At 49.6% G+C, this 22,565-nt stretch overlaps 2 protein-coding genes across 9 annotated transcripts; both read right to left on the bottom strand.

Annotated features, from left to right (window-relative positions):
- Positions 1-122: 122 nt before the first annotated feature.
- Positions 123-12,062, bottom strand: CDC20 (cell division cycle 20). 8 transcript variants are annotated; one of them, XM_068539693.1, is made up of 11 exons: positions 12,044-12,062; positions 3,720-3,908; positions 3,459-3,607; positions 3,275-3,371; positions 2,964-3,092; positions 2,667-2,863; positions 2,452-2,546; positions 2,074-2,302; positions 1,782-1,907; positions 737-854; positions 123-366 (listed from the first exon to the last, which is right to left on the bottom strand). In XM_068539693.1, the coding sequence occupies exons 2-11, from the start codon at positions 3,898-3,900 to the stop codon at positions 188-190; spliced, it is 1,500 nt and encodes a 499-aa protein (XP_068395794.1). In that variant the 5' UTR covers positions 3,901-3,908; positions 12,044-12,062; the 3' UTR covers positions 123-187. The 8 variants fall into 8 exon arrangements, with proteins under 8 accessions (XP_068395794.1, XP_068395792.1, XP_068395790.1 ...); XM_068539691.1 differs by lacking the exon at positions 12,044-12,062 and adding an exon at positions 9,883-9,938; XM_068539689.1 differs by lacking the exon at positions 12,044-12,062 and adding an exon at positions 9,883-9,900 and having other exon boundaries at positions 3,720-3,929.
- Positions 8,276-22,137, bottom strand: MPL (MPL proto-oncogene, thrombopoietin receptor). The gene is made up of 12 exons (XM_068539685.1): positions 22,059-22,137; positions 21,773-21,905; positions 21,255-21,433; positions 20,449-20,747; positions 19,886-20,048; positions 19,503-19,629; positions 14,787-14,968; positions 14,482-14,624; positions 12,334-12,493; positions 12,044-12,140; positions 9,883-9,970; positions 8,276-9,668 (listed from the first exon to the last, which is right to left on the bottom strand). Exons 1-12 carry the CDS (start codon positions 22,135-22,137, stop codon positions 9,381-9,383), a joined length of 1,938 nt encoding a protein of 645 aa, XP_068395786.1. The 3' UTR covers positions 8,276-9,380.
- Between the last annotated feature and the right edge of the window lie 428 nt (positions 22,138-22,565).

Genomic DNA, 22,565 nt, shown 5'->3' with positions numbered 1-22,565 from the left:
TGCCAGCCTGTCTGCAAACAGGAGGGATGGTCAAGGTGCCCACAGGATGGATGTTTCTAGCTCTCTGATCACAGTAGAGAGGAGCCCCTGGGAAGGCTGCTGGGACAGAGGTCATGCCAGGAGAAGAGGGAGACGTGACTTTATTAGAAAAGTAAAAAAAGCACAAAAAACTGAGATTAGTTGGTCCTTAACGGATGCCTTGGTGGATGAGGCTGCTTTTGGCTGCACTGGCCTTCTCCCGCTCCCGCCGCCGGGCAGGGTCCAACTCAAAGCAGCGCCACAGCCGCAGGGTCTCATCTGCTGCTGCTGATGCCACTGTAGCCCCATCCGGGCTCATGGTCAGACTAAGGACCCGGGCTGTGTGACCTGGGGCATGAGGAGGGAAAAAGTGAGAGCAGTACAAATGAAGGTAGATACCTATTAGCCTTCCAATTTTGAGAGCTTGTTTATAACAGTCTGAGGTAATTAACAATTCACACACTATAAAGTTCATCCTTTTAAAGTGTACAGTTCATTGGTTCCTAGTATATTCAGAGTTGTGCAACCATCACAACAATAATTCCAGAATTTTTCCATCACTCCATAAAGAAAGTAACTCCTCATTACCCTCTCCCCTCAGCCTCTAGCAACCATTAATCTGTTTTCTCCCTCTGCATTTGCCTCTTCTGGACATTTCATGTAAATAGTCATACAATACGTGCCCTTTTGTTTCTGGCTTCTGTCACTTAGCACCTACCTTTCAGCTCAGCCACCTTGGCCATGGTTGGGTACTTCCAAATAACCAGCTGGTTCTGGGCAAAGCCATGGCCTGAGATGAGCTCCTTGTAGTGGGGAGACCAGAGGATGGAGCACACCTGTGGAGAGGGAGTGGCATGGGCATGACGTACGTAGGGCCAACACTACTCAAATCAGAACCAAGTCCACCGTGGTGTTAGCCACCCTACCAGGTGCTACGGACTCAGACTTGAATGACTGTAGTCCTTACAAAAGCCTTTTGAGAGTTATAACTGTTATTCACTTTACAGATCAGGAATCAAGCAGGAGGAAGTTCAGCGAGTTGCCTGAGATCACATGCAAGTTAAGTTAGTAGGAGGCAGAGCCAGAATTTGAACCTGAGCCCAAGGTTAGAATGAAGGCTGCATGTGCTGGGCAGGGGGCTGGCAAGAGAGGAAGCTGCAGTGCTTGCAGGGAGACACACCAGCAAGGGCCTCAAATATCATTCTAAAGCATTTGGATTATATACTGTAGGTGATAGGGAGCCCTTGCAGGGTTTAAAGACGACAGAAACAGACCACCCAGACCAGTGCAGAGGACAGACTGGAAGAGATATGAAAAGACCAGTGCTGTGAGCCTCCACTGGGGAGAAGGATGAGGCCAAGGGGAGGGGCCGTGTGTAAATGATATTCTGAGGTAAAACTGAGACGTCTTGGTGACTAGGTGGGGAGGATGAAAGATTCTAGGTTTTTCAGATTTCTGAGTGGTGTCCCTCACAACAACATAGGATGAGGAGGAACACATTTCAGGGAGGCAAGGGGAAGTGACAAGTTTAATTTGGGACATATTAGGGTGGTGCCACCTATAGCACATGGGGTTAGAGACAAGCTCTCTGTGGACTGTTGGAAATGTGGGTCTGGAGCTCATGAGTGAGAGCTGAGTTAGAAGTTTGGAAACCATCAGAGTATAGCATCAGTGAAGCCACTGGAGGGGACGTGGTTGCCCAGGAAGGCTATATAGAATTAAGAACGCATCTGGGAGTGAGAGGCTGGAATAAGGAAGACTACCTGGGAATGGGCATCCACAGCACTCAGACAGGCCCCAGAGCAGACGTTCCAGATACGAATGTGTCGATCACTTGTGCCCCCTCCAGTTGCCAGGACGTTGGGCTGCCAGGGACACCAAGCTACAGCCTAGGTGGGATAAAAAGTTGGGGTCAGCAGGTACTAGAGCTAGACACAGACCTATAGGGCTCACAGATTAACCCAGTCCAATGCCACCATCCCATGTCCCCAGAGGTTCTGAGTGAGAGTCTGCAGAAGCCCAGCCCAGCCCAGCCCAGCCCAGCCCCACTCTCACCTTGACAGCCCCTTGATGTTGGGTGAATGTCTGCAGAGGAACCCAGCCACCTTCTCCAGGAGCACTAGGCCACACGTTGACCAAGTTATCGTTGCCGCCACTGGCTAAATGTCGTCCATCTGGGGCCCAGCGCAGCCCACACACTTCCTGGCTGTGGCCACTCAATGTGGCCACATGGTGTTCTGCTACCCGAACATCATGGTGGTGGATGTGGCCAGAGCGTGAGCCACTGCAGGAGGGGAGAAGGGAATCAGGTCCTGTAGCAGTGCCAAACGCCACCAGCAGGCCAGAGCTGCTTCAGTTCAGAGGTGTACAATCCGGGGAGAGGGGGCCAAAATCATAGACTGATTTTGTAACAGACTAGCAAAAACCACTAACCTGGACAGGATATAGCTATTCCAACAGAGGGAGCCCACTCGGGCAGAATGACTGGTCATGTTTCGAAGCCGTTTCTGCTGTTGCACATCCCATAGCTACAGAGAGAGAAGACCATGAAGATCAGGACTTGGCATTAACATCCTCCTGCTGGGCAAGACCCCTGGGGGTCTTGTTCTGGGGGAACAATAGAGCTGCAGCACAGGGACAAGTCTCACCTGCACCTCAGCACTGCTGGTGCCCACAGCCAGGTAGTTGCCCTCTTTGATCCAGGCCACAGAAGATATATAGTCCCCAGGCTGCTCCAATTGCAGCAGCTGCAGGATGTCACCAGAGCTGGCACTCCACAAGTACACACTGTTGTCCAAAGCCACAGCCAGTACATTCCCAGAGCTCCAATCCACAAGGTTCAGGTCTGCCAGAGGGGGAAGGGAAAAGCATGAGCTTTCTAGTTTGCCTGGTCCCTTTCTCTCCCTTTTTCTCCATCCACCGGACAGGGAGAAGGCTGCACTTACAGTAGTCATTCCGGATTTCAGGGGCGTCCAGGATCCGGTCTGGCAGAGAAGGAATGTAACGGCAGGTCTTCCTGCTGGAGCTGGGCGTGGCCTTCTGGCTATAGAGTACTTTCAGTCTGTTCTGGTAACCTGTGGCAACGGAGTGGGTCTAGACACTGGGAGAACTGACACCTCCCCCTGCCCTTAACCAGGAAGGCCAGATAAGCACCTTCCCTCCCCTCAGTCTTAGGTGGGAAGAGCCATCTCATCTATCCCGAGCCCTGGGGATGGAATGACACCTCCCTCCAAGAGCTGAAAACTTCAGGTCTTACCCTCTGGGGCATTTTGTGGTTTTCCACTGAGCCTAAGGATCTTGGCTTCCTCCACATCAAAACCGTTCAGGTTCAAAGCCCATGCTTTCTGATGTTCCTGGCACATAAGGGTGGTGGTGAGGTGGTGGTATCATCCAGATTATACGGATCGGTTTCCTGCCTTAAGCCCCCCTGGGACACATACCTTCTTGGTGGGCGTCTGACTGTCTTCGGGCTGGTTCTCCTTGCTCAGGAGGAAGCTAGCGACCTCCATCTGGGAAGCACTGCGATGGGGGATATAGCGGTCACCGCCAGGTTTGCTGGGAGTGGTCTGAATCTTGGAGCTGGATTTGCCTGGGGCAGGGAGAGGGAAGCCAGACTGTCACAACAGGCTCCCATGGGAGCAGTCGTGAAGGCTGTTCTCAGCCCTTCCCTCCCTGCCCGCGTCCCGCCGCACCCCACTGACCGGGAGTTCGGCCCGGGGTCCTGCCGGCGCTGTGGGATCGGTTGGCTGCCCGCATAGGCGAGGGGGCCGGCCCCGCGGCTTCCTTCGCCTTGCGCTGCCAGCGCGCAGGGGGTGCATTGGGGATGGGTGTATCCAGCTGCAGCAGCGAGTGCAGGTCACTCTCGAACACGAACTGGGCCATGGGAGTGTCTGGAGGGAGAGGGCTGCCCGCTGAGCCCCGGAGGAAGAAAGGCGACCGTGCTCTGGGACGGCCGACCACACAGGGCCACCCCGGCCGCAGCCCCTCCCAGCCCAGCACCCCCGGCCGCAGCCCCTCCCAGCCCAGCACCCGCGGCCCTGGCCTCACCCCGGTTCGCTCGGCCCACCCGCCTCTCACCGTCAGCTCAAAGCAGGCTCGGATCCCACACCGACCTTAGCGGTGCGGATTTACGCTTCTTAAACTCTCCGCTCCGAGCACTCATTGGCTCCTTCAAAACCCAACTGTCGCAACCGTCGCCCTTGCCCATTGGCCTCCACGGCACAGGGGGCGGGTCTTCCGGGGCAAGTCGCAGATCTCACGGGAGTCCAGCAGTGGAGCGGGATTTGAAGGGTGGGAGAGAGGCAAAGGCAGGTCCTGCCACACCAGGTGTCGGAAAGCGGGGCTGGGCGGGGCTGGGCGGGGCTGGGCGGGGCGCGTCGCGCCTGGGGGCGGGGCCTGAGCTGCGTGCATTCCCAGGTCGCTTCCATTCATTCCTCAGCCTCCCCGCACCCGCCCTTCACGCTTAACTCTGCTTGTGGATCGTGTTTATGATACAAAGTGCAGGACTCGGCGTAATGACCTAAAGCACTTGAGCCTGTTTAGAGAAGGTTACAGGCAGTGGCCGGCCAGCCGGCCCGCGGGCGGGGAGGCGGGGGCAGGAGTTGATTGAGCAGCTTAGAAGCAGAAAGAAGGCTGGAGCGTCCACTGTTAGCTTAGTGCCTGCGGAAACACTGCTAGGAAGGAAGTAGCTCATTTGTTTGTTTTTAATAACTGTTTTGTTTGTTGTTGTTTTACAAACAAGGAAAATGAGGCTGAAAGAGGGGTGAATTCCTTATGGTCAAGAAAAAAGATCAGGATTCAGAATTCGGATCTGCCTATCTGGGAGATAAGATTGGACTGCCCTGTGAGGGAAACAGGGTCTCACCCCCATGGGGCTTTAGAGATGTCAGGAATTTTAGAGATCCGCTAGTCTAATCTGCACATGGTGCACCCTCCCCATCCCAGCAACATACCCATATTTTACAGGTGAAGAAACCGCGGCCCAAGAAAGGATTTGCCCGAGGTCCCATGTTGTTAGGGGTCCAGGCCTGACTCCCATTCAATCCGTGCTCTAATAATGACTTCAATGAATTGTATGATATGCTTAGAGGTGAAGCAGCAATAATAAAAATAATCATGGGTACCATTTACTGGCCATCTGCTAACTGCGGTGTTTAAACAGTTTACATACATTACTGAGTTTAATCCTTAATCCCATAAAGCAGATGCTTTATTCCCTTTTTACAGAAAAAGAAACCTGGTCAGGGAAAGGTTTGAAACTTGCCCAAAGGCACACAGGCCATAATAATTAGTGGAGCCAAACTATCTAACTAACCTCAGCAATCTAACCATATGCTACACTGCCCCAGAGAGAGGCTAGAAAAAAATCGCGTTTTCAGTCTTTAGCCTAAGATCAACTCTGATGATGACAGAGAAAATTTGGGGGCCCTTAACCCAAATGATAGTTATTATTTTTAATTTTGAAGCATTCATGCTGTCTCTTTCCAATTACTTTGGAAAACAAGGAGTTAGTTAGATGTCCTGGGGTTGGAAATGGGGAGTCCCTTAACCCCAGAGGACATAGAAAGGTCAGGCTGGTCAGGGCCTTAAATGTTAAGCTAAGGAATTTGGACTTTATCTGCCAGGCATTGTGGAGTCAGTGAGAGTTTCCGTGCAGGTAAGGGCCAAACAAAACATTTCTGAGGGCAGAACATAGCCAGCAATTTGCAGCTTCTGGTGTAAGGGTCACTGTAGAGGAAAAGAACAACAGGGTAAATGAGAGTACAACTTCAGGGAATTTGAACATTTAAAAATAAAGGAATGAAAGAAGCCAGTGGAGATTATAACTGACATGGACCTTGAAGTTGGAGGGATTCTAATATGATACAAAATGGTCAAATAGAGTGATGACAGAAAAGGTCAGAGTTGGCTATTGGGAAACAAATCTTCAGTGACCTTGGAGAGAAAGGGATCAGGCGAGGCGGTGCTTGGGTTCCGTTTGGAAGGGGTTGCAGAAAGAAGGGTGGGGAGCATGTGGAGGCAGCAAGCATGGGCTACTTGTATAAGAAATTTGGGAATGAAAAAGAGGGCAGTGCATGGGAGCTGGAGGGAATGCCAGCATCAAGATGCCTATGCATCTTTGAAGGTGAAGAGCCAGAGGAGATGGAAGAGGGTAGAACAAGCACCTTGCCCAGGAAGAAAGGGGATAGAAAACCCAGGGAGCTTTTTCAGTTAAGGGGAGAAAGATCAATTCCTCTTAGGCTGGAGGGAAGGAGAACAAGGCTTTAGAGATAGATAATTAGAGGCTGAGGAGCTGCTTAGATTGGGGAACTCCCACCGGAAGGACCTGAATGTAGGGAAGCAGAGGGCATGGAGGGAATAAAATATAGGTGATATTCAGGGGGTGGAACAGCCCAGTTGGGATAAAAATAAAGATAACCCTGTAGGGACTACCCTGGTGGCTCAGTGGTTAAGAATCCGCCTGCCAATGCAGGGGACACGGGTTCGATCCTTGGTCCGGGAAGATCCCACATGCCCGCGGAGCAACTAAGCCCGTGTACCACAACTACTGAGCCTGCACTCTAGAGCCCGCGAGCCACAACTACTGAGCCCACGTGCCACATCTACTGAAGCCCACGCGCCTAGAGCCTGTGCTCCGCAATAAGAGGCCATGCACGCACTGCAACGAAGAGTAGCTCCCGCTCGCCGCAACTAGAGAAAGCCCGCACACAGCAATGAAGACCCAACGCAGCCAAAAATAAATTTAAAATTAATTTAAAAAAAAAGATAACCCTGTAAACACTATTTACTATATGCATGGCATTGTGTTAACACCGTTAATCCTCACACAGGGAAATAGTAGAAGAGAACGAGATCAGTTCTGAAGAGTCAAGCTAAAGATTTAGAGGTAAGGCGTGAGCAAGGAGTGAGATGAACAGGAAGATCAATCTGGAGGTAACATACAGGTTGGATTTAGGGAGAGAGACTGGAGGCAGAGATATTAGGTAGAGGCTGTAGTAATAGCTCAGTGGAGATGGAGAAGAGGAGGCCGAATTTAGTAAGTAAAAGGGGTCAGGACATGACGGCTGAATCGGTGTAAAGGTGAGAGGTTTAGTGGTTTGGATCTCAATCCTAGTTTTGAGTCCCTAGGAGTAGAGTTGGAGCCTTGAACGTGGCTTGGGGAAGGAATTATGGAAAGTGAGTATACCAGATGTCATCCATTTGTCCCATCCAGGCCCACTCTTCATCCTCTACTCTGCCGTGTGCCCTGTGAGGCTGACTCATATGGCCTGCGTCAATGGATTCCCTTGGGCTCTGGTTCCTGTTTGTATTCCACCAATGGGAGGATGTTATGGGTTAAATTGTGTCTCTCCCCCCCAAAATTTATACGTTGCATACTTAAGCCCCAGTACTTCAGAGTGTGACCTTACTTGGAAATAGGGTCACTCCAGGTATAATTAGTTAAGTTGAGGTCATTTGGTTGGGCCCTAATCCAGTATGACTGGTGTCCTTGTAAAATGGAAAAGTTTGGACACAGACACACACAGGGAGAACACCATGTGAAGATGAAAGCAGAGATGGAGGTGATGCTTCTACAAGCCAAACACTGAAGATTGCCAGGAAACCCCCAGAAGCTAGGGGAGAGGCATGGAACAGATTCTTCCTCACAGCTCTCAGAAGCAACCAACCCTGCTGACACCTTGAATTTCTAGCTTCCAGAACTAAGAGATAAAAAACGTCTGTTGTTTAAGCCACCAAGTTCGCGGTACTTTGTTAGGGCAGATGCAGGAGATCAGGAGATCAGAGAGTGAGGGTTGGGGGAAGGGGAGAGCAGACATGAGCTTTTTGTTCCCCTGGCTCCGTCCCCGCCATATCCCCACAGGTTGGCTGTAGCTCTCTGCCACAGCTCCTGCCAGGCGGCCCTCTCTGTAGCTACTCTCTCCCTGTCTCATAACTACTCTCTCCCATTACCCCTTGATGCCCAGGGTGGGGTGCGGTGGGTACCAGCTCCCAACTGTTGTTAGCCCCGGGGTACTGCACTATTCCTTGATGGTTTTCCTAAATCCTGCCTCATCTTTATAAATATGCCCTTTATTAAACTCTCATCCAGATACCCAGATTGAGTGTGTCATCTATTTCTGCCAAGACCCTGACTGACACACTGGGTATATTCGGAGTCAGCAAAAAATACTGTTTGTTTGAGAATTTGAATGGGTCAGGGGAATCCATAATCAGAATGGCCTAAGCACATTTACTGCTGCATATGAATGGCAGAGAGGATGAGAAGCATGGGGTTAAGGCCGCATTGTCCAGAAAGATTTCCTTCATTTAGAAAACATTTATTGAAGGCCTACTACCATGCACCAAGCACTACTCCAGGTGCTGGGGGGTGGGGGTTGGAGGGAAGACAAATAAATCACAGCCCTTGCCCTCAAGGAGCTCACAATCTAGTAACAGAAGACAGACATGTAAACGGTTACTTGCATAAACCATTACAGGTGCTGTTAGAAGTCTGGGCTGCAGATAAGAACTTTGGAATGGTCAGCATATAGGAAAGGCAATGAGAGCGGATGGGATTGGAGACTGTTAAGAATGGACTCTTGAGGGACTGCAGTAATTAAGGAGTGGAAGAGATTCCAGGATAAGATTAGGAAGGAATAATTACCATAGTTTAGACATATCAAACACTTACTATGTCCTAGTTACTGTGCTTGACTTAGATTATCTCACTAAATGCTCTTTACAACTCCATGGGGTTCTGTTATTATGCCTGTTTTATAGATGAGAAAATTAAGGCTCAAAGGCCTTAAGTTATTTGCTCAAGCCCATACAGCTAGCAAGTGGGAAAGACAGGAATTGAACCCAGCTCTGACTCCAGAGCTTATGCTCTAAACTATTGGTATACTCAGAGAGGCCCGAGCAGAGCCAGGAGAGATGGTGATGTATGCAAGCCATGGAGGAGAGAATTTAAAGGAGAAATGAGTAGCCACCATGACAAATGACAACAGAGAGATCAAATGGATTGAGAATTAACAAAATCTGATTGGATCTTGTGATGAGAAAAATTTGAGGTGAGTTTTGCCTGAGTAGTTTCATTAGCAGAGTGGTAGTAGGGGAATGAATTGAAGTAGTCTGAGGAGTAAATGGGAGTCAGGAAGTGGAGACTCCTTTTCAAGGAGTTTGGCATTAAAGAGGAGACAGAAAGGAGGTGAAATTTAGAGGAGCTAAGTCAAATGAGCCTTGTCCTGGATTTATGTCAGCAGCACTACTGAAAGATCAGTGTCATGAAGCCCAGCTAGGAGGGTAGACAACCGGGAAGGACGTGAGGTCTGAGATGGTTGTGTTGTTGGGATGCGGTGGGTAGGGAAGTTCAGAAGGAAGGACTAGAGGGTTTGGATCTGTCCAGGGTACTGGGCGCGAGGGGCCTGCCAGCAGCTGAGTGGTAAGTAGGAATGGTTGGCGATGTGAGTGGTGCAGTAGGACGCTGTCTCAGCCATGCGTGGGCACACAGACAGGGGCATGGTCCCCAGGCAAGAAGGCTGTAATCCTCGGTAGTCCATCTGGGCCTGGGAGGAACATAGGGGCAAGGGAGTCTTCTCTGAGGACCTAGGTAGAATTTCAAGGAGGCTGGGTTCCACTTCCTCACAGGTATCTGAAACTGCAGCCTTGGGCTGGGAGAGATGGGGGAGGGGGTGAAGGGGTCTGGATTAGAGCAGGTCCTGTAGGAGCAGGACCTGGATCGTGTAGAAAGGAGGGTTCGGTTGGCGGTAGGACCCAGGGATGGTATGCTGGTGGGCAAGGGCCTTGGAAAAGTTGTGTGGTAGGGCAAGGATCCAGCTCCACACAGGGCTGGTGGTGGGTGGCGGAGAGCAGGGGTGCACTCACCGGACTCAGGGCTGCAGTATCCCTAAGGTACTGGCCTAGGACCCGGTGCAGGTCTGGAAGTGAGGGCCACAGGGCATGCCTCAGGCTCCTTGAGGAGAAGGAAGAGAAGGAGACTGAGTTGTGGGAGTGAGTTAGGAGGGGAGCCCTGAGCGGGGGCCGTGGGGGGAGGCAGTGAGGTGGGGGAGCAAGCTTGGAGAGGTAAGAGTGTAGTCAAGGCAGTAAAGTAAGGTAGTGGAGCAAAGGTGAAAAGGAAACCTCTGGTGGCGGAGGGGACTCAGTAGTGCGGAGGTTCAAAAAAGAGATTTGAGTGTCCTCAAACACTCCTGCCTCAGGCCTTTGCACTTCCTGTTCTCTCTGCCTGGAACACTTGATTTGTTCCCTCACCTCATTTAGGTTTCTGCTCAGACGTCATCCTGACAGAGAGGCCTTCCCTGACTGCCCTAAAACAGAACCACCTCCCTTCCCCATCACTCTCTGTCTCCTGCTCTGCTTATTTTTCTTTCTAGCACTTGACTTACTGTGTATTTATTAGATCCTTATATATATCACATATACGAGAATGTAAACTCCATGAGAGCAAAGAGTTTGTCTATTTGCTCATTCCTGTAGCTCCAGGGTGTAGAACAGTGTCTGGCCCATAATAGGTTCTCAAGAAATTAGTTGAATGAATGAATGGAGAGAACCAATGGGGCTTTTATTAAGTTACTGGGGAAGGTGGTCTCTCCAGGAAGAACGTGGATGAAGGTATGTTGGGGGAACCTCCAATTCCTTAGGCTCATATTTCCACATGGAGGGACTTTAGCTGAACGACATTTCAGGCCTCTTCTGTGACCTCACTCGTATCTCTCCAGGGAAGGAGGAGTGATGTATCTGGTAAATTGGGGAAAAGGAACTGAGTACGCCTGGTTCAGCAGCACCACCTCCCTCTTCTCTCCCAACTTTTTTGTTGGACCTGGCTACTTGCATAGAGGCTGCGTTGCAGTCTGCTCATACATATGAGTGGATTAAAAGCTCAAAGACATGTTCAAGGAGAGATGCGAGCACAGAAGAGGGGCATCTAATCTAGCCTAGGGCCATCTAAAGAGGCCACCTGCAGGAGTTGCCTTCTGAGCTGAGTCTTCAAGAATCGAGAGATGTTACCAACTGAAGGACTGAGGTGGTATGGATTCTGTCCTTTATAACTTCCAATGCCATTTCTCCTCAGCCATAGTCTCCCCACATAAACAAATCATTCATTAATAACATTTATTTAAGTGTGTGCTATTTAGCAGGCCCTGTGCTGTAGATTTAAGGATGACCAAGTAAGGCATAGGGAAGACATATAAAGAAGTGAATGCAGTAAAATGCTTCTGGCACTATGGAAGAAGTCTGTATTGGGGCACAAAGAAAGTAGCCAATAGGGGAAGGTCATGAAAGGTTTCCTAGGAGTCAGGGAAGAAAGTTATTTATAGATAAATGGGTATTAGTCATCCAGGGAGGATATTCCTGGCAGACAGGACATTATGTGCAAAGGCACTGAGAAGTAAAATCTCTTGACTTGTGGAGGAAATCACCAACAGTCTGGCAAGGCTGATGCACAGGGTGGGAGGGTGGAAATCCTGGCAGGGGCCAGATTTTGCACAGCCTTCCTTGTCATTCTAGAGTCTGGACTTTATCCTGGGGAGCTAATAAAGTGACTTAAGGAGGCGGAGTGACAAGTTCATGTGTGCATTTTTAGAAAGATTATTCTGGTGGCTGCGTGAGGCTAGATTGGAGGGAGAAGGGGCTCCGTTTTGGTGAGTCAGGTAGTGCCTGTACGGCTAGAGAAAGAGGGCTATTGTTTGAGCGAGCTTTAGGAGGTGGAATGACCGGACCAGACTGGATAAGGGCGAGGGTGGCGCCTAAGTGTTCCGGCTTGGGTGACAGGGGGACAGTAGCCTTGTTACTGAGATGAGGAGTCAGAAGGTGGGCCTGTTTGGGGTGTCCCGTATAGTGGGCATGTTAGAGTGTAAGGAGGCAGTGCGACTCCCGGGGAAGACGCGCTGGGAGCAGCTGACGCCACAGGTGTGGATGTGGGATTGTCCGGAGAGCGGGTGACATAGAGTGACGCGGGGATGCTTCTTTAGAGGCCGCTGGCCTCGCCCGGACCACGGCCCCGTCTCCCGCCTGACCCGAGCGGTACCTGTAGTACGCAGGAAACTGCCACCTCAGCAGCAGCAGGCCCAGGAGGGCGCTGACGCCCAGCACCAGGAGCAGAGCGGTCACCAAGAAGATCCAGGCTAACGGACAAAAGCAGTCAGATCTCGGGGGGCCGCGCCCGGCCGGAGCTCCGCCCCCAGGTCCACCAGGCCCCACCCCTCGCCGCCCCGGGGCGCCGGGTAAGTCCGCTCAGCCGCGGCCCCGCCCCTCGCTGAGCCGGCGGCCCTCCGCTCGCGCAGCCGCTGACCGCCTTCGCTCTGGCTCGGCCCTCACCCGTCTCGGAGGTGGTTTCCACCCTCACTGGGTCGGACCAGGCGCTCCAGGGCCCATGGAAGGTGGGGCCGTGGAGCCTGGCGCGCAGCTGTACACGGTAGCGGGAGCGCGGGCGCAGCTCCAAGGTCTCTCCCTGGGCCCCGAGAGGCGGCTCCAGCACCTACGCAGAGGAGAAGCGAGCGGGTGGTCAGGCTCCGGGTCCGGGTGGGCCGGCGTCGGGGCCTCTAGAACTCGGCATCTGTTTGACCGAAATCCTACCGCATTGAGTCCCCCGGGATTTCCCCCAGAGAGCCTCGCTGGCAGAAAACGCTTATCCCAGCGGAAGCTGGCTGGAGAGAACACCAGGACAGAGAGCCTCGCCCTGCCTGCGGCCTCGCCCTGCCTGGTGCGGTACACCCCCGACACACAGACTCATGTACACAGAGTACTAATCCTGACACATATACATACGATAAACCGACAGAGATCTGGTACACACACAGTGACCAGGCACGCACCACACCAGGTCGGGCGATGGAAACCGCGGACACGCTCAGATACTCGGAGCCACGTGGACCAGGCCACAAATAACATCCTCTGAGTAGAGGATGCCAGCACTGTGCTAGGTGCTGGGGTTACAAGGAGAGATTCCAAGCATAGGGAACAAGAATCGTGTGCACAAGCAGGAAGACATTATTAACTTGATCAGTTAGCAAACATTTATGAACTGCTTATGATATGCCACGCATTGGCATAGGCTAGGCACTGGGGAAAAAGATAAATGAAACACGGTCTCACATGTCTTAAGGGTAAGACACCCACACAAGTAAATAGTTACAAGAAATAATTAGTGCAATAATAATGATATAAGTAAGGTAACACGGGAGCACCAAGAAGAGTGTAATGCTGCCTGAGTTGCTTGACTGGAGGTTACAGAGTGTTCTGTGTACTAAGAACGTGCATGGGCTGGCTGGATGGTCAAAGGTGAGGTTAAGCCAGTGGTAGTAGGGACATGAGACCTATTAGTACAATAAACTCAGCTAATTTGTTGATAAATAGAGGGAAGGGAAAAGGGAGAAGAGTCAAAGATAATTCCAGGCTTGGGTAACTGGGTAAGTGTTGGTGCCACTGTCAGAGACAAGGAACAGGAGAGGTAAGTCTGAGGAAGAAATGCTGTATGGTTCTATTTTATTAGTTCAACAACAGTCGGAAATTATGAGTGGTAATGTCAGAGTAGTGGTTTCCTTGGAGGGTGTGCGTATGTGACCTGTGGGCATGAGACACTTCTGGGGTGCTAGAAATAATCTCTGTCTTGACCTGGGTAATGGTTACATGGCTGTATACACATGTACAAATTAATCAGTGGTATATTTAAGATTTGTGTTACTTTATGTAACTTATACCTCAGTAAAAAAGTAAAGTAAGTTTGGGGAAGAAGATGAGTTCAGTTTTGGATATACTGAGTCTGAAATGCCCTGGAGGCTTTTAGATAGAGCTGTCTGGTAAGAAGTTGTATATATATGTGGTGAATGAGATAAAAGTAAAGAAAGAAACTAATGTTTAATGTATATTGAGCGCCTTCTATCTGCCAGGCAGTATGCTAAATATTTATATATTTAATTTTTACTGTAACTCTGGAAAGTACATAGCTTTATCCCCATTTCACCGATGAGGAAACTGAGACTTCAAAAATTTAAGTAACTCACCTATGGTATAGAAGTTCCTTTCCATATGGGTGTTGGAATGATAAGTTTGGGATGGTTAATGTATAGTCATTGAAACCACAGAGTTGAAGCACTCACTTAGGGAGAACATATATATTTATTTAGAGGAGAAAGGAGTCTAGGATGGGACTGTTGGAAGCACAACTTATTAAGGAAGTGTGGAAAGGAGGAGCCAGGAAAGAGTGAGGAGGTTCAGTCAGAGAGGTGGTACGAGAATCAGGAGAGACTGATATCCCAAAAGCAAAGGAAGGAGAAAATTTTAAATAGGAGCAGTCAGCAGTGTCAGATGCCAAAGAGAGATTAAGACACCAGTTGAATCAGATAAAACATAGATAAACAAGCTCAGACATGAATACACAGACACCTTCACTCCTGATAACAGATACAGTGAAACTCAGGGATACCCTGATTATGAGGTCTGGGGGCATTTGTTCCTTGACTGTACCTTCCAGTCCTGATGGCCTTCTCCTGTGTATCGGAGCTGATAGCAGGTCTCTTGTGCTGCCCAGGGTGATGGATGCTGCCATTCCAGTTCCAGCTGCCCGCTGGAGACCTCCCTCCAGTGTAAGTTTGGAGTGGGGATGAGCACTACAGGGACGTCAGCAGGGACTGGCCTAAGCCCTTCTGTGCATGAGACATCATGTCACCAGGGCCACGGGTCAGAAGTATCAGAGTTGGTGATCCTGGGCATGGGGTCAGACACGGTAGAGGTGGGAACTATGTGGGAGGAGAAGGGGAGAAAGTTCTTACCAGCCTGATGGATCCAGAAAGGGGAGCCCAGGTAGCTGTGAATGGCACCCTGGGCTGTGGTCACCTCCACAAGGATGTGAATAACACTGTCATTTCGTGACTTGAAGTGGCAGCGAGAGAACTGGGAGGGCTGTGATCCTGGATTTTCCTCCTCCTCTTCACACTTCTCCCAGACGGGGTCCCTACGAATCAGTCCCATAGAGTCATTGAATCAGGCGTGCCTCAGAGACTAATTCTGACATCCCCCATCCCACAGGGGAACGGATTATAATCTAACTTGTTCTTTGGATGGGTCTCCAGGGCTTTCTCTCCCGTGTCATAATGTTTTGTTTTCTGAGGTTTGTTTTGGTGTCCAGCCTCTTCTTAAGAAAAGAGCTAGATGAGATAGGAAAATAGCATGGGCTATAGAGTTCAGGTCTTGGCTTATTGGTGTATAACTCTGGGCAAATTATTTGATTTAGCTCTGCCTCAGTTTCCTCATTTGTGAAACGGATTAATAATGCCTACTTTGAACGGTATTATTTCAGAGATTAAAGAGCTTTCATCTTTCTGGAGGAAAACATGTTTTTAACCTGTTCTCATTAGGCGGCCCTCTTAGTCACCTCTAAACGTTATTTTACTAATAGATTATTACGACAGCCTCCTAACTGGCTTTTCTGCCTCCATTTCTGCCACTCCCTTCAATTTACTCTCCACACAGCAACCAGATCCTAAATGTTGATCTGATAATGTCCAGAATATATGACAAATCTGTCCATTTATTTTGATCTTTACCCCTGCTGCATTAGATGAAACCATTATCTGTTGCCTGGATTAAGGCAAATTTCTAACTGGTGATCCTGCTTCCACTCTTACTTCTTTTTAATTGCACAAGGAAACATCTTTTTGAAATGTAAATCATATCATGTCACTTTTTTGCTTAAAATCCTTCAGTGGCTCCCCATCCCCCTTGGAATAAAATCCAAACTCCTTACCAGAGCCTATAGGACTCCATACGGTTGAGTTCCTCCCTACCTCCCCATTCTCATCTCCTACAATTCTCACACCAGTTTACCACCCTTCATGCCCACAGACCTTCTCTTTGTGCAGCAGATATACCAGATGAACTGTGTTTGCAGCTCACCTTGCCCTGGGTTGCCCTGCCTCTGGATCTCACGTGACTCACTTCTTCTTGCCACTTGGGTCTCAGCTCACCTGTCACCTCCTTGGCAAGGCTTTCTCCGACCACTCAGTTGAAATTAGCACCTCTCCCCTACCCTCCCACTTAGTCTCTATCATATAACCTTATTCCTTTATTTCTTTACTTGTTTCTCACCCCCTCTTCCCTTCTCCCAACTAAAATGTAAGCCCCAACAATGCCGGAAGCTTTTCTGTTTTGTCACTCTATCCCCAGTGCCTGGTACATAGTCACCTTCAATAATTGTTTATTGAACAAATAAATCCTGTCTCCTTCCTGATTATAACCCCTAAATGACTAGCTATTACTAAAATTATTTATCATTTTATATATTTTTATGTTTACTAATTTATTCAACAAATAATTGATACTACGTGCCAGGCACTGTAATAGGCCCTATGACTACACAGAGGAATAATTTTCAAGGACCTGTCATTTCAATGGGAAAGGTAGAAAAACAAACAGATGGTATTTTTCTGTAATGTGCACGGGCTGGCTTGGGAATATCAAGGAGGATCATCAAACCCAGATGGGGAGGGTCAGAGGATAGTTCCCGTGCAAGGCAGCGCTTAGACTGAGTCCTGGACTATAAATAGGACAGGCAGAGGGGACAAACAGACATCCCAGGCACATGCTTGTACACAGATAAGAGATATGGTACTCTGGGGGAAATTCTAAGTGGTGCAGAATGCTTTTAGCATAGAGGGTCTGGTGGGGAGTGGTAAATGTGAGCAGACCAAGGTCATGGATGGCCTTATTGCCTTTCTGAGGAGCTTAAACTTAATCTTGCAGAAATGATGGAGACATTTAAAGATTTTAAACAGGAATTGTCATCATTAGCTTTGTACTTTAGGAAAGTCACTCTAACTGCGGTTTGTAAGAGAGGATTTGTGAGGGTGGACCAGAAGCAGAGAAATTTATTAGGACAATGTTATGTATTTTACATGCAAAGTTACGAGGATCTGAAAGTAGGGTTGTGGTAGTTGGGGTAGAGGGAAATCGATGGATTCAAGGGATACTGTAGAGGTAGAAATGACAAGCGTTTCTGATTGGATATGGAGGGTGTAGAAATGGCAGAGGTTCAGGGTGGAAAACTGAGCTGATAGCAGGATGGACCAGAAGAGGAGGAGCAGGTTTTGGCAGGGAATATGTGAATTCGGTTTTGCCACCTTTTAATCCATTCATGGCCCCTCCATACTATGGAAATCTGTGCAGTTATTAAAAAGAATGAGTTACATCTTTTTGTAATGATGTCCAAGACATATTTTTAAGTAAAAAAGTAAGTTACTGGGGCTTCCCTGGTGGCGCAGTGGTTGAGAATCTGCCTGCTAATGCAGGGGACAAGGGTTCGAGCCCTGGTCTGGGAAGATCCCACGTGCCGCGGAGCAACTAGGCCCGTGAGCCACAACTGCTGAGCCTGCGCGTCTGGAGCCTGTGCTCCGCAACAAGAGAGGCCGCGATAGTGAGAGGCCAGCGCACCGCGATGAAGAGTGGCCCCCGCTTGCCACAACTAGAGAAAGCCCTCGCACAGAAACGAAGACCCAACACAGCCAAAAATAAAATAAAAATAAAATAATTATAAAAAAACAAAAAAAGTAAGTTATTAAATCATACATATAATGCGATCCAATTTATATTGAAAACTGAATATTGTGTATAGACATATGTAAATGCATATAAAAACTGGAAGAATACATTAAAACTGTTAATAGTGGGGGTTTTTTTCATTATTCATTCATTCAACAATTTTTTTTCACTGAGCATCTACTGTGTTCCAGGCACCGTGTTAGTTGAGAACATATTGGTGAGTAAAAGCAGACACTGACTTTGCCCTCATGGATCATGTATAGTCAAGATCAGCCTTTCTCAACTGGAGCTCTGAGACAGAATTTTGTTATCAATCAAATAACCATGGGACTTCCCTGATGGCGCAGTGGTTAAGAATCTGCCTGCCAATGCAGGGGACACGTGTTCGATCCCTGGTCCAGGAAGATCACACATGCAGTGGAGTAACTAAGCCCATGTGCCACAACTGCTGAGCCTGAGCTCTAGAGCCCATGAGCCACAACTACTGAGCCCACGTACCACAACTACTGAAGCCCGCGCGCTTAGAGCCCATGCTCTGCAACAAGAGAAGCCACCGCAATGAGAAGCCCTCGTACTGCAACAAAGAGTAGCCCCCGCTCACCGCAACCAGAGAAAGCCTGCGCGCAGCAACGAAGACCCAATGCAGCCAAAAAAAAAAAAAAATTATGTGAGGTACAAATGTAAAATTGTAACTATGATAAGTATTTAAGAAGGAGAGGTACGTGGTACAACAAGGATGTATAATAGTGCCATTGGACCTAAGGAGGAAGGTCAGGGGAGGGCTCCCTGAGGAGGTGACATTTGAGTTGAGATCTGAAGGATAAAGGTTAAGTAAAGATAGGAGAGTTGGGTAAACAGCATGTGCAAAGATCCAGAGGCAGGAGGGATCATGGCAGGTAGTGGGGAACCAAAATAGGCCAGTACTGGAGCACAGAGCACAAAAGGCAGCATAGTATAAGATGAAACTGAAGGCACTGATAGGGGCTGAGCCTTTTAGAACTTTATATGGTCGCAGTAGTATTCTTTTCTTTGTCCTAAGATCAATGGAAGCTATGGATCTTGGAAGAGTTTTAAGCAGAGGATGTTGTATTTATTTTTTCACTTTTATTTATTTATTTTTAAAGATTTTTTTTTTTTATGTGGACCGTTTTTAAAGTCTGTATTGAATTTGTTACAATACTGCTTCTGTTTTATGTTTTGTTTTTTTTGGCTGCGAGACATGTGGGATCTTAGCTCCCCAACCAGGGATCAAACCTGCGCCCCCTACATTGGAAGGTGAAGTCTTAACCACTGGACCGCCAGGGAAGTCCCTATTTTTTGCACTTTAAAAAACTCAACTCCAGCTCCTGTGTGGAGAATGTTTTGGAGGATCCAAGAAGTGATCAGTTAATAAGTCTTCTCAATAGCCTAGGTGAGAGATGATGATGGCTTGTACTAGGATGATGGCAGTGAAGAACAAAAGTGGACAGATTCTAGAGATGTTTAATAGGAAAAATCAGTAAGACTTGGTTATATACTCGATATGAAGGAAGTGACAGATCAGTGAGGTGTTTGATGGAAATTCTTGAAGGCCAGGTGAAGTTTTGATTGGATCTGATAGATAGTGAAAAGCTGCAGTACACATTTGAGTAGGGAAAGGCCATGCAAAGTTTGAGTTTAACAAAAGTCAGTCTGTCAGCAGCATGGGGGGTAAATCGGAGGTAGATGAGAATGTAGGCTGTTGGAATGGTCCAGGTGACATGATTAAAGCTGCATGAAACCAAGGCATTCCCAGCGAGTATGAAGAGAGGTTGAAAAGATACAATACCCATTGGAGGATGAGAGCATGGAGGCTGTTTGGTTCGGCGGACAAGGGAGGGGAGTGAAGAGGACCAAGACAATCTCTCCCTTCTTTCTGCAAGGTTGTGCTTCTCTCCCATGACATCAAGTTCAATCAGCGGTTTACTTCTCACCTGTTTCTGGGGCAGCACCATGCCCTGCTGTGGTAGAAGAAGCCTTGGGAGCTAGCATGGTCCTGTTGCTGCCACTGACAGGTAACATTCTTCAGGTCCAAGGTAAAGCATTGCAGTCCAATTTCCACTGGGGTCAGAGAAGGAAGTCCCATCAGAGCCCACGTGCTCCTACTCTATAGGGTATCCAGATCATCTTTACACACATAACTTGGAACATTTACTCCTATTCTTTCTTCTCTCCCTGAACATAGTTCATTTTGTCCAGTGGCAAGTTTGAGGTCATCAGGAAGGACCATGGTTCCCAGAGCTTCCATATCCAGCCCAGGCCTCTCTAGAGATCTTTTCTATCTCCTCCCCATCTCCCCATTCCTTTGTTGACTCACCTGCATCCCCAGGCAGGTCCACGGTCACAGGGAGGGACCAAGATCCCCAGGAGCCACGGAGGGAGACCCCATCAGGTTGGCTGCGTAGCTGGAGCCAGTAGGAGTTACCAGGCTGGAGCCCTGAGATGAGGCAGCTTCCACCCTTCACTGTCAGAGATGGAGCCTTGGGAGAAGAATGCCAGCCTCAGAATCTAGGTCTGCCTCTCAGCCAAGAGAGCCTCCACCTCTTATATTTGAAGCCCCACAACATGCCTGTGGAGAGACACTCAGTTCTTCACTGGATAGATATGCACACAGACTGGGAGCCAGGTCAGTGGGTTTCAGGTGGAGTTCAGGGATTTTTAGGGAAATCCCCATTAACTTGGAGGCCTGAAGCTCTCAGTTTTGTTGGCATGAATGACCCAAAGTGGGAGATCCCTAAATAGACATGGCTCCTAATCAGAGCCTATACTAACTCTCTAAGGACCAACCCCGTCTGGAATCCCCAAAGTATGGCCTATCCTTTCTTGGGGGCAAAACTGTGGGTAGGAGATAGGAGGTGGAGCAGAAGAAGGCCGGGATACTTCTCTAGTTGTGGAGGTCTGCTCCGGTACATCCTGTTGGGGCATCATGGGCTGAGCACATGCAGACTGGTCCGGAGCCGGGGCTAGGTTTGGTCTCCGCAGAGCTGGGCAGCAGGTTTCTGTGGACAGCAGCAGTTTGACTGTGGGACCAGTGGAGTTCCTTGGATCCTTAGGGCCGTAGCAGAGTTCATGCCTCAGAAATTCACTGATTTCGGGAGCTGGGGCCTCCCAGCTGATCTGAAGTTCCCCTGGCTGGCTCCCTCCCATGGCCTTGATGAGGCTGGGGGGAGCTGGCAGGCCTGAGGGTGAGACAGGGCACATCAGAACTCTTTGGGGGCCACAGTCTACAGCTCAACCCATGGACTGTGGAGAGGGGATACTGGAGGCTGGATTGAGGGCAGCCCCTGGGGCAGGGCAGGGAGGCTCCTCATCCTGTTCTCCTGTCCTCGGAAGAACAGTGACCTCACTGCAGGTGTGTCAGGCTCAGTGCTCCTCAAGGGCAGGGACCTCCCTTCATCTGTGCACCCTTGTCACCTAGCACAGTGCCTGGCACATGGTAGGTATTCTGTAACTGACGAGTGAGTGAGTCGATGATTAGGTTAATGATGGGAAAGTCAGGGTGTCTCTGGTGTGAAATGAAGTCTAGCTCTGGATGCTGAGGCTAAGAGGCTCTTGAGGTGCCTCTGGGGGTCTGGTAGTGGGGGGACATCCACATCGTCTTGAAAGAGCACAGCTCAGTCTAATTCTAGGAGCTGGCCTGAGGGCAGCAAACAGGGGGGCCAGGATGACCGGAGGATGGTCCGTACCCACACTATCCACAGAGAGCACCCGCTGGGTCAGATTCTGGTTCAGAAACACGTTCTTCACCCAGAGGTGCAGTTGAGAGAAGAGGCGAACTTCATCCTGGGCTGGAAACTGGCACACGTACCGGGTTCCAAAGGGCAGCACACGCTGGGAACTCAGGGGGCAGGCACGGGGCTTCTCCCTGTGGGCACAGGAGAAGTCCATCCTACCTACACGGCCACCTGTTCGGCCCTGAGGACCCGGGTCTGGGCCCAAACCCAACTTCTATTTCCAATACTGCCATTTTTCTTCTCAGTGCCTGGGTGGGATTAGGGGTTACGTAGGGGTGTGAGCTGGGTATATCCAAAGCACATCTGTTCATTAGGTGGCTACTTAGGGCATGTACTTGGGGTAGTCCTCTGATAGGGCCAAAGGCAGGGAAGCTACTGGAATGGGGCTCAGCTGTGGTACGTACAGGACAGATACAGGGGAGTGGTATATACATGATACATATATATGATACATATGATGCAGCACATACCCTTGGTAGGCATACAGCAGCTGATATATTTCACTGGGCGCTGCTTCTTCCTCATCCCAGAAGCAAGTGAGGTCCTCAAATGTTCGGGAGAAACAGTTCAGGGCCTCTGAGTCCGAGGCCAGCAAGGAGGCATCTGAGGAATAGCTGGTGAGTTGGGCTCTGGGTCCTCCCTGGTATGTTTGTGGGCAAGAGTCGGGGACCAATGGGAGCCTCCTATTTTGCACATCCCCCTCCCAGGGCTCCCTCTTCCTGGGTATAGGTGATCTCCACCCTCCACATACCTCACCTTGGCTGGTGACTTGTGCCAGGTTTTGGGGGGCCGGGAGGAGGCAGGAGATGACCACCAAGAGGGCCCAGGAGGGCATCTTCTCCGGCACTGTGTGCCTGCCTTAGCCCATCCTCCCTGCAGGAAGCCGGGCCCCAATCCCCTCCCGGGCCAGCCCCTCAGGTTCCTGTCAGATACAGCCCCACGTCCTGTCCCTGTCCCTGCCCCTGTGGGGCCCATCCAGACCACACTGGGGCCGGGGGCCAGGGGAGGGGGCGTGGGAGTGGGCAGGAGGGTAGGAGGAATTTGAAAGAGAGGATACAGGCCTTTTGGTGGGAGGGAGATGGGGGGGTTACATTTTTTTGACCATGTACCAAAAGCAGAATAAGCCTCTATGTGTGTCCATGTTCACTGCTGTAGAAGGGCGTATTATGAGCATGGAGAGCAACATTTACTGAGTGCTACTTACAATGCTGCCATGTGTTAAGCACTTTATATCTACTGACTCAGCTAATCCTCATAATAGTC

This window comes from Eschrichtius robustus, chromosome 3 (genome assembly GCF_028021215.1).
Source record: "Eschrichtius robustus isolate mEscRob2 chromosome 3, mEscRob2.pri, whole genome shotgun sequence".
Taxonomy (NCBI): domain Eukaryota; kingdom Metazoa; phylum Chordata; class Mammalia; order Artiodactyla; family Eschrichtiidae; genus Eschrichtius; species Eschrichtius robustus.
This window is presented reverse-complemented; position numbering and strand designations above follow the sequence as displayed.

Coding starts and splice junctions, on each gene's coding strand:
- CDC20 (XM_068539693.1), bottom strand. CDS start 3,900: ATGGCCCAGTTCGTGTTCGAGAGTGACCTGCACTCGCTGCTGCAGCTG. Junction 3,372..3,458: donor GTCAGACGCCCACCAAGAAG/GTATGTGTCCCA, acceptor CTTATGTGCCAG/GAACATCAGAAAGCATGGGC. Junction 3,093..3,274: donor ACCACAAAATGCCCCAGAGG/GTAAGACCTGAA, acceptor CCGTTGCCACAG/GTTACCAGAACAGACTGAAA.
- MPL (XM_068539685.1), bottom strand. CDS start 22,137: ATGCCCTCCTGGGCCCTCTTGGTGGTCATCTCCTGCCTCCTCCCGGCC. Junction 20,748..21,254: donor GCTCTCTGTGGATAGTGTGG/GTACGGACCATC, acceptor TCTCACCCTCAG/GCCTGCCAGCTCCCCCCAGC. Junction 14,969..19,502: donor TGGTGCTGCCCCAGAAACAG/GTGAGAAGTAAA, acceptor ACTGATTCGTAG/GGACCCCGTCTGGGAGAAGT.